The sequence below is a fragment of the Epinephelus moara genome, chromosome 10 (assembly GCF_006386435.1).
Source record: "Epinephelus moara isolate mb chromosome 10, YSFRI_EMoa_1.0, whole genome shotgun sequence".
NCBI classification, from domain to species: Eukaryota; Metazoa; Chordata; class Actinopteri; order Perciformes; family Serranidae; genus Epinephelus; species Epinephelus moara.
The window spans coordinates 9,454,263-9,468,508 of NC_065515.1; the positions used below are offsets into that span (position 1 = coordinate 9,454,263).

Here is a 14,246-nt window from a genome sequence, read left to right on the forward strand (position 1 = left end):
GCATGTTTTTTATTGTGATCTACCATGGAACTGTATATTGTCTGATCCTTAGTTCATACACACATTTCTCAAAATTTAGAGGAAATTTAATTAAAATTTCTTCTTCATCCAAAGCGTGATTTCTTTGCCGTCTGGCTCTAGGGAGGTTGCAGACATGCAGGATTTCATGACAATTTGTTTCAGGTTTAAATGCTTTGAACTTAAAGCTCTGCAGTGTAATGACAAGAGAATGTGGGTCAGGACTAATTTTTACAGTCTCTGTGGGATTATATATCTGTCAGTGTGGGAAAAATCCCATGTTAAAGTATCAAACAGATTCCATTGAACCTCACCGTAATAAAAGATATAATAAAACTTTTTTTTCCAGATCTACCCATTGAGGATTTAGCCAGTGTCTGCTTCCAATCATTAGTGTTTAACCCACATAACCTCACATTATTCTTAATCATATTGTATTTAAAGACATTCAACAATAACGTTAAAACAGTATTCACCTCTTTGCTGTGTGCTGTGTGGTAACTGTAAAGTCACTGAGTGAAACTGTCTGAATACAGGCCGCTAAAAAAAAAACCTTAGCTAAGATATTTTCAGTCTGTACTGTAGCACATTCCTATCACCACATTTACCACAATCTTTTTCTCCACCTCCTTTGTTTTTCTCTCCTTCTCCGCTTTGTCTTTGACCCTCTGTAGACCTGATACTCACAGAGAAATGACTCATTTTTTTTTTTTTTACGGAATAAGATGCATGAAATGATTGGCTGATATCCAGACTTCCTGTTGGGTTGAAACTAAAGGCAAAGTCAGTTTTTTCTCAGGTGCAAGAGTTTTTTCGCTGAGCGCAGAGATCCACTTCCCGTTGTACAGAGACTTTAAGAAGTCCTATCTTAGGTGGAGCACTTTGACCCTTCCTGACAGTGTGATCAGCATATGACTACAGGGCAGTGTGTCATTAAAACGGTCTAAGGTTCAGAAAGGTGGATTACCGTCATGTTGGGACGTGTCACTGACAGTCAAACATGATAGTTTTTTCCTTCTTTTTGTGGTGTTCTCTTAATGGATACACACTGGATTTCTCATGGAGTATATAAGCGGCTGATGATTTGGATTAGCAGGTAGGAATGCATAGAAGATGCCCTGCATTCACTTTATGGACTGTTGGTGCAGAGGATTGGTTTTACCATCAGTATCGTTCAGCAGGTACTTACATCCTCTCTGTAGCGTCTCGTTTTGATGACAGCAGATTGGCCATTAATGAGCACCGATTCAAGTACTTGTTTTTCATGCTGTTGTTGGCGGTATACCACAAAATGTAAAACCTACATCACTCTGTCAAGTGTCAGCAGGTTACTGTAACGGAATGCTCGATGATTCATTGTGGTGTCTGGTGGTTGTGTGGCCTGTGGTGAACAAGAAGCACCTCCTTAATGAAACTGGCATATTACATTTGACAGAAAATACTAGACTGTGCTTCTGCAGATGGGAAGAGTTACCGGTAAAGAAATGTGTCGAAAAATCTGCATAGAACATCTTGCTTTTTAAAGTGAACGCACTGACAGAAAGTTAATAGTAAGTGATTGTCATTTAATCCATACTCAAAGCACAGGGAGACAAGCATGTCATTTAAAGTATTGATTTGGTATCAGAAAGCGACAAATGAATTTGCTGATGCTAAGTTTGAAACTGAGGAGCTGTATTGATCCATCTGATACTTAATGCTGGATCTATGCTGTCATTGATCTGGCAGGAATGATGTTTAAATAAATATTTAATGCATCGTAAAGAATGTAAGCATCACATCATTGACAGGGAGAGTTTTTAAGGGGACCTACTATGCTCGTTTTCAGGTTTATGCTTGACTTAAGGTTTCTACTAGAAAATGTGTACAGGCTTTAATAGTCAAAGAACACTTTATTTTCCTGTACCTGTACTCACCCTCTGTCTGAAACACTCTGTTTCCAGTCTGCTCTCAATGGTCAGTGTTTCCGGGTTGTCCATATCTTGGTGTCTCTGTACTGTCATTGCAGCTGGGGAATGACTGTAAAGAAGAACAGCAGCACTTTGTCCTGTGAAACATCACAAATAAAAGCTTCTAAACACAATCAGACATGTTCCAGCAGGAATATGATCCGAAATCGGGGAGAGATTTCCAACATTGGCAACCAAGTTAATGGGTTCATCCAAATACCTTATCTGGCATCCACGTGTCCCCCACTTGCGTCTGTTCCTCCTCCGCCCTTGTAAGACACGGGGGGAGATGCAAGGATTAGATGGGAGGAGAGAGGAAACGAGGAAATATGTCTTTAGGGAAATGAGATGTCTGTGAAACTCTGGCGATGTTGTGATGTATCAGAGCAGTCCAATCAGCTGCAGCGCTGCACCATCCAATCAATAACTGATATTCTCACTACCCTCTGAAAGTCCTCCTCTCTCCTCGACTCCTCAGCTCCTTATTTAAGATGGTGGGTCGCAGTTTTCAGGTCAAGTGATCGAGGACGGAGGAGTCAAGGAGGGATAGTGGGATGAACCCAACATATTTCCCAAAATTCACATCTCGGTATTTTCAGGCTGAATGGCGATACATGATATATATCCCAGTATTTTCTACGACGTGGGCTACATGTTCAGTTGCAAGCCCCTGTTATTTTTGCTGCATGTGTTTTTCCACAGCAGGGCAGGTGAAAGAAGTTTACCTGTTGGGGGTGAGCTGTTTGCAGAGGTGCAGTAACAGTCTGTTGTCTGCAGCTCTTCATCAACATCTCACTGTGGCTTTTACTCTTCCTTCCTGCCGCATGATTACACTTCACTATCACTGAATTAAGCGGTGTCCTCCATCCTCCACAGGTGGCGACAGACAAGGTTGCTGGAAAGCTGAGTTCTACTCTCTCATGGGTGAAGAACTCCGTGTCCCACACGGTCAGTCAGATGGCTAGCCAGGTGGCCACGCCCACGTCCCTGCAGACCACTACCACCTCCTCTTCTACGTCTCTGTCCTCGCCTGCCCTCTCCCCATCCTCGCCAGCGCAGCTCAGTCCAGACGATGTGGAGCTGCTTGCCAAGCTGGAGGAGCAGAACAGGTAAGCAGTCTGGCTCATAAGCTTCTCCCGCCCGTCAGCTTAACAGTGTTTGATCGGTGGTTGTTTGGTAGCGTCTAGACTTTGTTCAAAGGCTGGCTCGATACCATGTGTACGGTAGTTACACTGGGATAGTCTGACTAATTGGCAGACACTCATAAGCAGGACTGTACTGAATGTTGAACACATCATCACTGCTCAGTGTGACCATCTACCTCATTAGTACAGAAACTAAACCCTGTATTCTTTGCTTCAGTCATCAACTAGTGAGTAAGAATTTAGCGCAGGGCATAACAATTTGACCCAGTCTGATAGCCCTAATGCAAGTCCTGATGGAGGCAGCTCGGACTGTGCATAAGGAGGATTGAGTGGATACTCACCCTCCTACTGAAAATGTTAGACAGGTTATGGCCTGTGGTATACCTTGACACTCATTATGCCGTGCAGCTTGTTATTGTCACTAGCAGACACATTACAATGCTCAGAAATGTGACAAGAGTTGTTGGGTGTCACACCCCAAACAAGTTAAACTTCCTCAGGAAGTACGATTGCTGCTGGCCTACAATTTTGTTTAACTATTTGTTGATTTGATAAATAATTCTAATAATACTACTAAAAAGAATGACTGAAAAAATAAAATTTGTTTTTTACGTGTCTTATAACTTTTATATAAAGTTGTCCTCAAATATTTGTCTCACATTTTTATCCAAATTTTAAGTTTTAAATTTTCAAATGTCTGTTTATCTTATTAATATATTTCTGCCTTGCTTTCTTTGTACATCTGCACCACTTTCACAGCTGTAGAATCATTCTGCACATCCCCACCATCCCCCTCCTGACACACAGAGAGTGACGTCCAACAGGTCGTGACATGCCAACTAGTTAGCTGGAGAGTTCAAAGAGTAAAATATCGTTAAAGGATAAGTCTCCAGTTTGTTTGGTTTTGGACAATTTTGGTCTTTTTGGGGTTTAGCCCTTGAGATTTCGAGTTTTGTTCTTTGAGGGATTGTCTGCTTTTTGTCATTGTGCTGGTTTGTGGTTTAAGGGTGTTTAACCTGGCCCTTGGTATCCTGGATGCAGTTTTAAGGGGAAGAAGCTCACAGTGTGTAGTAGGGCCATAATGGTACATGTATTTGTGTCGAACCGTTCGGTACGCAACTTTCGGTTCAGCACAACCCTGTACCGAATTATTGGGCGCAGGATATTATTTTATTTTATTTTGTTTTATTTTAATTCCGTTTTTGCGAGCCGAACCATATAAAATATCTAGTTCCCCGACGGACATAATTGAGCGACAGACCGAGTCCCGTAAATCTCCGCTTTCACTTTGTGCAGCGCATTCTCGCATTTTGACAACATGGCAAGTCAGCCTGACGAACCTGAAGACCCACCCGCAAACCTTAAGTCCGCCGTTTGGGAACAGGGTTTCAGGGTAAAATACGAAGATGGAAATAAACAAGTTGACAAGACAAAAGCAGTGTGCCAACACTGCAGAACAGCGGTCGGGTATGTACTTGGAAACACGTCTAACATGCTAACGCATCTAAAGCGACACCACCCGAGTTTGAACGTTAACCGGCACGACTAGAAAAAGCAATCTGGTGCAAACTACGATATCGTCGTCGTTTAAAAAGAGAGCGTTTCCCTGACCATCGCGCTAAAGAAATAACCAACGCCATTGGAGTTGAGTAAAATTGTTTAAGCTGCACTTTAGATATAAGCATGTTTTGTTTACTGCACTTTAACAAAGTGGGTTCCTAGTAAAACTGAATCTGAGCAGGCTTTAAAAGTGACCAGCTGCACTATACTTTTTATTTTAATTGAGTAAAACTGTTAAAGCAGAAATGTATATTTATATTTTTCATTCAAAAAATGTGTTTAAAATTTTTTTATTTTTAACTTTTATATTTCTATTTTCATTCAAACAATGTGAAAAAGCAGGATTTTATATATATTGTTTCATTGAAAAATTGTGTAAAAAGAGTTAACTGCTGTGCTGGTATGTTTTAATAAGGTTACCAATAAGTAAAAGATATTTAATAGTTGTCTATTTTTTTCATTACTGTACCGAAAAAAAACGAACCGTGACTTGTGTACCGAGGTACGTACCGAACCGTGATTTTTGTGTACCGTTACACTCCTAGTGTGTAGACTGAGACTTGTTTGGAGATGTTCTCGCTGTGTGTCTGATTGCTCATTTGGCTATGGCCTTGTTTGAGACGGTCTTATCCACTGGCTTAACAGTACCCAGGACCAGGACAAGATATAAAGGTTAAGATGTGGGATAGACTGCACACACTGCAGCTTATAGAGAGAGAGTGAAAGAGAAAGGTTGAAATAATTACATCTCTGATAGGGGCCAGAATTTGCAGAAACCTACTGATGATGTTGAGCAGTTGTGGTTGTAAATTTTATTTTTGGTTACTTTTGATATACTGGACTAAGCAGAATGGTTGGTTGATAAGTCAGTAAACCTTCATCTTAGAGCAGGAACCAGAACTTGTTGGAGTTCAGTTCAGTCTTGTTTACATGATAACATCTCCATGAATCTCAGGGCTGCCCCCGGGAAGTCAAAGATTCAAATCATCAGTCAGAGACCCCTTCGGCTAATTGAGACTCTTTAAGTCAAGCAGTAATTTGCATTTCCACATTGCAGGCAGCTGTGGAGCCAGAATGAGGGTAGGGCCTGTCCCAATACCCACATTTCCCCTAGAAATACCTACTTGCACTTGGTTCTGCACGTTCACGTTTAGGCTAGTGGTGTCCCAAAACAGAATCAAGATAGTGGAAGTGGTTTCCAACACTTAAAACCTACCCTAGATTCCAAGGGAGCCCCGACCCACACTTTCAGTGAAGTGGAAGATGAAATTTCCCAGAACACCTCGCAAAGTCAGCAACTTCGGCAAGTTTTGGAAAACAGTTTGTTACTGTATGATCGGAATGTAGGCTATACAAACAACAGATGGTTGGACTGGCGTAAACTCATCAGCAACTCGGTTGAACACAGTGTCAAAATATTTAAACAAATCGACTTACCCGAACAAAATTGATCAGAACTAGAAGATGTCGTAGACGCCTCCTGTTTTGAGCATTTCTTCTCCGTTGTTATCTATCATCCATCGGTAATGCAGTTAGTTAAGAGGGCTAACTTGGCTTCTTTACTATATGACGTGAACGTTCCACCAAACCCAGCTCAAACTCTGTATGGAAAAAAAGGCTTGAGTAGTTAAGTATTTATATCAAACAACTTTCAGTTGACATCATTCTGTGTCGGGTACAGCCCTAAGAAATCTAAGTCATAACATGTTTATTTGTTGACCTCTTAATTTTATGCAGATGTCACACAACTCTTGACTATGTATGTCTCTGTATCAGTCTTTTGTAAATTGAGATGTATTCTGTGTGCTTCTCCTGAGGTGCCCTTGTTCACATCAGATCTGAGTACCGTTAGAGGGTGACGCAACACCCCTCCGTTGCCAACTTTGTGAATTCTTCCTCCGTTGTGACTCTCACCCATGGCTAGTGCCTTGTGTGTTAGCATGGAAACCAAGTGTGCAGTTCAGAGTTCGGGATGTGTCACAGTTAACTCCAGCGAAGGAGTCGACAAAGCCCTGTTGAATGCCGAGGTTGGTGACTCATCGGTACGCCCACAACAGCTACAGCTCCAGAATGCCAAGCGACACTTGTGATGGTTTCCCTCATTAGGGCAGATCAAAACCAACTCGGGAAATGTTTAATTTTCTCCCTAATTTCCTTTGTGAAGCTCTGAGCAGACTCCCATCTGGTGAACAGAAGCCAGCGTATCAAGGGGCTCATAGTTCATCTGCCCTTTGACCCCTGCCTCCACCCCAACACACAGCTGGGCCCTTTCACAAGTCATTTCACATGTCTCTGCTGCCACGCTTTGCTTCTGAATGACAATGCAGTCTCTTTTTTTGTAAACCACCCTGTAGAAACACTGATACCTACCAAACACCCAGATTTGATCATGTTGTCACTAAGGCCTTTACAAGTGCAGCAACAGGAGGAAGGACTTTGACAGATACCATGATGCATCCTGTGCATGCGTACCAAGTGTTTGTGTATCTGGTGAGGCCTTTGTACCCTACAGAGCAGATAAAAGCACAAATGCTTGTTCAATAGTGCCCCATAGACGAGGAAGTCCTTCGCTTGCTGCTACAATCTGTAAATCAGACATGCCTTTGTTCCAGAATTCATAGAAACCAGAGACATGAGGAGTACATCATGAGTTTATCTTGGTAAGGTTTACAGTATTTTTAGGCTCCTGCTGTAATGAAGTGCAAATTGAAGTCATGGTGACATTCTTAACAGTCACACTTTATGCTTTTTGTCCTAGCTCAAGATTTTATGGAAGATTTCCCTTTATTTACTGCAAATATCGCTTGACTAAAACTAATTCTTTGCAGTATTTTTTCAGTTTTGTATTTGTAAAGCTCAGACTTGTGTTTGACTACTGGTGAATTATTAGCAGGGGTCTAAGTATGTTCATGTTCATGTGTAACGCAGCCTGTTAGTGCAGTGTGTATGACCGTTTGTGATGGACGAACTAAAACGCATGAAAAACTGGAAATTGTTGCCAAATTCTAGCTATAAGATGTTTTTGTCCAGCTCTACATTAGAGCTGAATACAAGTGAAGAAGCTCAGTTGCAGGCTGGTCGTTCTTTGTCGTCCATTTCACTCCCTCCCTCCCACACGACCCAAATTTGGCTGTAACCCTAGCCATTCTGGGAGCACCCTCAGTGACGTCACAGGCTCCACTGGAGAGGCCTGGGCCTTTTTCCGAGATCAGGTGTCTGAGCCTTTGTGTGTCTGTCATGAGCTCCTCATGACTGCACAGGTTGGGAGTCGCAGCTTCTTTTCTCTGCATACTGATCCTTGATTGGGTTACTGTTAGTAACTCCAGTGACAAACTGATAAGAGTGATACAGTACAAGATTAGCCAGCTGAAAAACGCATTGCTTGAGCTTTCAGTGCACACAGGATTTTCAGCTCTACATGCACCACTGCACATAACTGTTCATAACATGCTCCTATGCCACACGTCCATTTTCTTACACAATGAAAAACAAATTTATAACGAATAACACTGTGGCACAAAAGAGGACACTGACATTGCACAGACGGACAAGACAGAGCAGCACAGTGCAACAGCTGCACTGCACTGCTGCACTGTGCTGCTAAAACCCGGTCAAACCAGCCGCTGCCTGGTACACGATGCATGATGCATGTCTATTAGTGCTGTTACAGCGCCGGCACCTGGAGTGACCAAGAGGGGTGAAGGAAGACTTACATTTCAGCTGTAATTTTAAACATTTAACTGTCAGTAAAGAAGTCCTAAAGTGATATAAAACCATTGGCAGAGATGGATTTCTGATCAAAATGTCCTTGACTATAACCATAGGTAGTCTGAGGGAAAGTCAGCTTAAATGACTTTGTAAAGTCATTTGTAAAACTCAGGAATTGAATAAATATTTGGTGCTGAGAAAGACGGACAAATACAGCAAATGGTGCAGTGAAAACATTTTAAAGTGCAGGTAAAAATATGGTGCATGTCATTTTAAAAGTTAAATGCACCAGTGCAGGTACACAATTAAAGCTCTGCCTTTAAGCCACTTAAAGCTGCTTCAATCAGATGTGAACTTTTAGACTTGACTGATCTGGAGAAGGAATGTAATTGCTAACTGACTGCTGATAATCAGTCACTGTGATGCTTTGGGTTATTTTACAGTCACAAAGCTGTAACACATCAGTGCAGAGTGACTTTTTAAATGAGGTCTCCATTTTTAGCACTACCCTCAAAATGTTAGCGGCTTTGATTTCAACACTGGATGTGGTTTGTCTGTTTGCCACAGTTGCAGCTTGCACATTGCTTGGCACTGATTTAGTAGAGTACGAGGACTCATATTAGCACCCATGCGCTCGTCCAGCACATCCATGCATGCCTGGTGATGTTTTTGTCTCTTTCAGTTTTGCTGAAGCTCTTCAGTAGTGTTAAGGTGTGAAGACTGGGGAGGGGAAAGCAGTGCAGTCACAACTCCTCGCTCTTGTTTGGATGTCAAACAGGCGTGAAAAAGGCCTGGATGTGGAATTTTCTTCCCGAAAACTGTTATAAAGTAGTGATTCTTTCAATGTGTGGCTCATTTGGTGCAAGTTACAAGCTTCAGAAAACGAGAAGCATTGCTGCACCAGAATATTTCCACTTAAAGTGTTTTGACTATAATGTTTTCAAGGTTTGTGTTACATGTCAAGTTATTGGAACTGTAAAGTTCAAACTTGATTCATCTGTAAACATGTCTTTGTTTTAGCCTTTAATGTTTGGTACTTGAGCTCCTGCTAAACATTTGGACTATTTTAGACTTAGTATATTTTTAGTAACGGGACTAGAGCACTTTCTTTGAGCATATTTTCATGCTATTTTTGCCTTTGCTGGACAATTGACAGTGTGGAGACAGGCAGGAAATGGGGCGAAGGTTATGTGGTCTGAGTATTTACTACAAGGGTGACCCAGCTAGGACTCTTTTAGACATGAACATGCTTGTTTTATAATGATTTTAGTTTGACATATGGTGTCTTCAGAATGTGTGGACTGCCTGTTCTTGCATTGGCTGAATTTAACGTACAGTGTCTTTAACTTAGTATCTTTTAGTTGGTTCTAGCAAAAGATTTCGTTGTTTTTTTTTAAAAGGAATGTTTTATTTTAGTCCATTCTTAAAGCTGGAGTGTGGAATTTTGTCTCCCCCATTCTTTAGCAGTGTCATTTGAGAAGAGACCCTTGAATTTTGATAATTGATCGAAACAAACTTTCTTGGTAGTGGACTTAAAAATAAAACAAACATGTTGCTGTGTCTGTATACAGTGTTAACAGTACATCCCACCTCTTTACGACAGGCTGCTGGAGACAGACAGCAAGTCGCTGCGCTCCATGAATGGCTCCAGACGAAACAGTGGCTCCTCCCTGGTGTCCAGCTCCTCTGCCTCCTCCAACCTCTCCCACCTCGAGGAGGACTCGTGGATCCTGTGGGGACGAATCGTCAATGAGTGGGAGGATGTACGCAAGAAGAAGGAGAAGCAGCTCAAGGTGAGACCTGTGAAGTGACAGCCGAGTCTCGTGCAGACCTGCTTAAGAGCTTACTGGAACACGACTGCATTAAAAGCTTACTGAGACACATCTGACCTGCTGCTACAAACAAGGTTAAGGCAGTCATGGAGCTGCAGTATTATGAATGCATTTATTTTTTTCTGCTTTTTTCATAAATTGCCCATTTGACAAGAATAACAGGAGCTCCAATGATATTGTTTCTGGATGGAAATGGCTTTAAGCTTTATCAGGAAGTTAAAATCTGGGTTACACGGTCTCTCTCGTGATACATATGTTTCTCAGGCATTCGTATCAAGCTTTAGCCTGAATGCTACAATGGCCATATCTGTTAGAATGTTTACTCGGTCCAGAAATGATTTCTAAGGCTATCTTTGTTCGAGTTGATACTGTAGTGTTGTCCTTGAGCTTGTTTTAGTTCTTGACATTTGAAGCTAATTTTAGGTTGCTTTTTTTCTACGGTTACTCTTTGAGGTCTTGTGATAACCCTGCGCCCAGTCACTGTCAGTGGCAGTTTGAATTAAACTGCACGTGTACAGTGGAAAAATAGAAACCCCTGTTAAGTACTTTGTTGGATAACGGTCTGATAACAGGCACAAATTATGGCAGTGACTCAGCAAGGAACCCGTAGTTATCTCTGCCAGGCATAAGCCATGCATTTGGTTGTGTGTGTGTGTATCTGTCTGTTCACAGCTAATCTCACATACTACTGGACCTATCAGCCTAAGGGCTCTAACACACCAAGCTGACGGCCGGCTGTCGGTCAAAGCTGGGGCATCAGTGAGAGTCTGTCACCCTAGTTTTGGCAGTGTGTCCTGCACTGTTGGCACTAGCTGGCCCTTGTTGGCTTTTTTTTCAGCTGATTCAGCATGTTGAATCGCCGTCAGAGATGGCAGAGCCCCTGAAATCGCTCTGATTAGCAGTGCACAAGAAGATAAACGGAAGTGAAGAAAGTAAACAAACAACTAAAGTTAAGTTCCCTTTTTGATAACGAATACAGACTACCGCCACCTGCTGACACGGAGAGTAATTTCCTCTTATGAGGCGCAGAATGTACATGCTTGTTGGCTAAAGTCTATACAGTGTTTTAAGGTGTAACATTTTTGCCGACACACAGAAGTCGCGAGGTGACTCAACAGTTGGCATTTGTCGCCAATAGTTTGATACTTTGATGTTGGTTTGGTGTGTCTGGGCCTTAATATTTTTTGTGCATAATTATGACTGTAAGCTCAAGGACCTCTTTTGGTTGTGGTGACACAAGATTTTTAAAAACCTGTTTTGTTGCCTTTTTTATACCATCATTGACTGCTGACTCGTCACTCCTCTTAACTAGCCAGAAAAAGCCACAGGTGATCTGCAAAATCATGCAGCAAAAGAGTGTTCTGGAATCAACTCGGCTGAAGACAAACCTTACCTAGTCTGTTGCAGGCCACATTTCGGCGTTTGACATAAAAGAGTCTCTATTTGAACTAGAGTATCTGCAAATTAATTCCATGCCTGATATGTCATGATCCACTAACATAAGGTACAATAAAAGATGAATAAATCCCTGTGAGATTCATTCAACTCCTCTGTTTGTTGGGAGTGGGGAGGGATTTAGGGAGGGGTTTTATTGTACACTGTGTCCAAGGTTTGTCTCCATACAGCTGGCCTGTTCTGGTTACACCTTGATGATGTAACCTGCATATTGTCTCCCCACCATCCCACTACTACTCTCCTGCACACACGCTGTACACACAGCCTGTCCTGCACACCCTGTTCCCCACCCACATGCTCCCCAGACACACATGGCAGAGCTCTGCATCTACTCAGTGCACTCTTCTAGTTTCCTCATGCACATTAACAGTTTGAAGGTGTGTTTAGTTTTGGTAACCAGGTATTAATGTCACCTGAACGCTCCTCAAACCATCCCTGGATGATTATTGCACTATAACAGGAAACATGCTTTCAATCCATTCAGTATTCAGTGTTTAAATTACAGCCCCACAGCTCTACACTCAGTGACAGTAAAAACTGCGTGCACATCACCTGTGATTATGCCTTTCTCATAGTCTGTCACACTTAAAGCACATTTTCTGTAATCCGTTTAAATGCAAAAACAAGTGCAGACATGGTATTAACGTTGCATGAACCTGTTGATGAAGCTCACATATGCAAATGGAATGAAACATCTTCTTCATGGGCAGGGTTTCTGTTTTTCTTGCCATTGCGTGGGTAAATGGGGAAGTGTTGCGAAGGACCTGTGAACATGCACGGGTGTTGTTATGTAATTTAACAGAAGTAGTAATGACCAGATGGTTGCTGCTCGTCTGGGCTGTTAATCATAACTGCTGAGGCCTCCACAAATTGATGGTTTCTTCCCCTCGGCTTACGGAGAAACCCAGTTTCTGTTGCACAAAGAAGCGAACGTTAGCTTTTCTGCCTGTGTCAGCAAAACCTCCGATGTGTTCATGTTTTGTACGTATCAAGACCCACTACTGCTGCTGAGAGGGAGACACACATGTTTAGTTTGATCTTGGTAAATATCAAATTAAATTTGATTTAAATTTCTGCAAAACACGGAACATTAAAATCATTGATGATTTTCCTGATATCTATGTTGGAGCCTGTCACAGGCCGTGGGAATACAAAAGGGTGGTTGACGTTGTGGTTCGCCTCAGAAAGCAGCTTTCTGTCAGACACAGTAAAGATATGAGGCGGTGCATTGTTTCAGCACAAAGCTTGGTTTGTCTTGTCTAACCTCGAAGAGGGGAGAGGGATCCCCTGCTGAAAGCCTGTGTGGGTGGACCTCTGCTCCAGATGCACCCTGCACTGACCAGATGCACACACACACACACACACACACACACACACACGATCACATAAAAGCAGGAAAGACGAGTGTTCCCTGTCAGCACAGGAAATTGCTTAATCAAATTGTATCAGCAGTAATATATGGAAACAAATCGCACTACAGACTGCCTCACTGACAAGATTATATTTGTCAGTGAGAATCTATTATTATAAGTTACGAGACGCACACTGCGCTGAAATGGGAAAATAAATATGAGAGCACAAAGCATGCCTGCGGCTGCATCCTGTTGGAAGAAATGCAAGTGTCTGTTCTTTTTATCCACAGGAAAGCGATGTGTTTTTTTAAAGGCATTTTCACACCACACATGAAACAAAAATATGGAATACTCATTTACAACATTTTCGCATTCAAACTTTTCACACCAAGTCTGACGGTGCAATATTTGCATTCTCTGCGTTCCACTGAAAATTAAGTGCTTCACTTCCTCATATTATATTCTTGTCTTTATAATCGCTCCTTTATTTGTCAAAGAGGACACTGTTTTGAAGAGAATTATGACACTGACTTCTGAATTCACTGATCGCGTGAGCAAATGTCTTTACTTTATTAATTGGCTTGTTTTTATCTGCAACTGGGATTTGCAGAAGTCACAAAAACAAAGTTTCAGATTTTGTGTGTATAGACTCAGGGATAGATGGGCTTGAATTGTTTGACAACGTGGTAGATTTATTAGCACCAAATATTCATGTTTGATGTGAAAAGACCTTTACTCTCTTACGCTGTTGTCCATGTTAAAAAAAGGAACGAAGATGCCTGTTTAAATTCCTCATTAATGTCTTTAAAATACAGCAAGATTAACATCAATTTCATGAAGCATCTTTTCTTTTTTCACAGGATCTTGTCAGAAAAGGGATTCCTCACCACTTTCGGGCAATCGTGTGGCAGCTGTTGTGTAATGCCCAGAATATGCCCATCAAGGATCAGTACTCGGAACTCCTGAAGATGACGTCGCCCTGCGAGAAGCTGATACGCAGAGACATCGCCCGCACTTATCCCGAACACGAATTCTTCAAGGAGAAAGACAGCTTGGGCCAGGAAGTGCTCTTCAATGTCATGAAGGCAAGTCTCCGTTAGTGTTTGAGGAACCTGAGTGCATGCAGATCAGCTGATAATCCTGTGTACATAAAACAAAAAGAGGTGTTTGGCTTTAACAGTAGTCTCTGGATAAAAACTGTGAGTAGAGTAAATCCATGATGAAGTG

At 41.9% G+C, this 14,246-nt stretch overlaps 1 protein-coding gene and 1 long non-coding RNA gene across 2 annotated transcripts in view; one reads left to right on the plus strand and one right to left on the minus strand.

The window, feature by feature from the left end:
• Positions 1-14,246, plus strand: part of evi5b (ecotropic viral integration site 5b) — a 45,480-nt gene that overhangs the window by 10,116 nt on the left and 21,118 nt on the right. Inside the window, exons 2-4 of the mRNA XM_050054274.1 lie at positions 2,844-3,076; positions 9,984-10,173; positions 13,880-14,104. Coding sequence (XP_049910231.1) covers positions 2,844-3,076; positions 9,984-10,173; positions 13,880-14,104 — 648 coding nt within the window. The remainder of the gene's footprint in view (positions 1-2,843; positions 3,077-9,983; positions 10,174-13,879; positions 14,105-14,246) is intronic.
• Positions 1,210-6,269, minus strand: LOC126396315 (uncharacterized). Its single transcript, XR_007570564.1, has 4 exons — positions 6,110-6,269; positions 2,188-2,236; positions 1,935-2,065; positions 1,210-1,399 (listed from the first exon to the last, which is right to left on the minus strand). It is a non-coding gene; the product is annotated as an uncharacterized LOC126396315 (long non-coding RNA).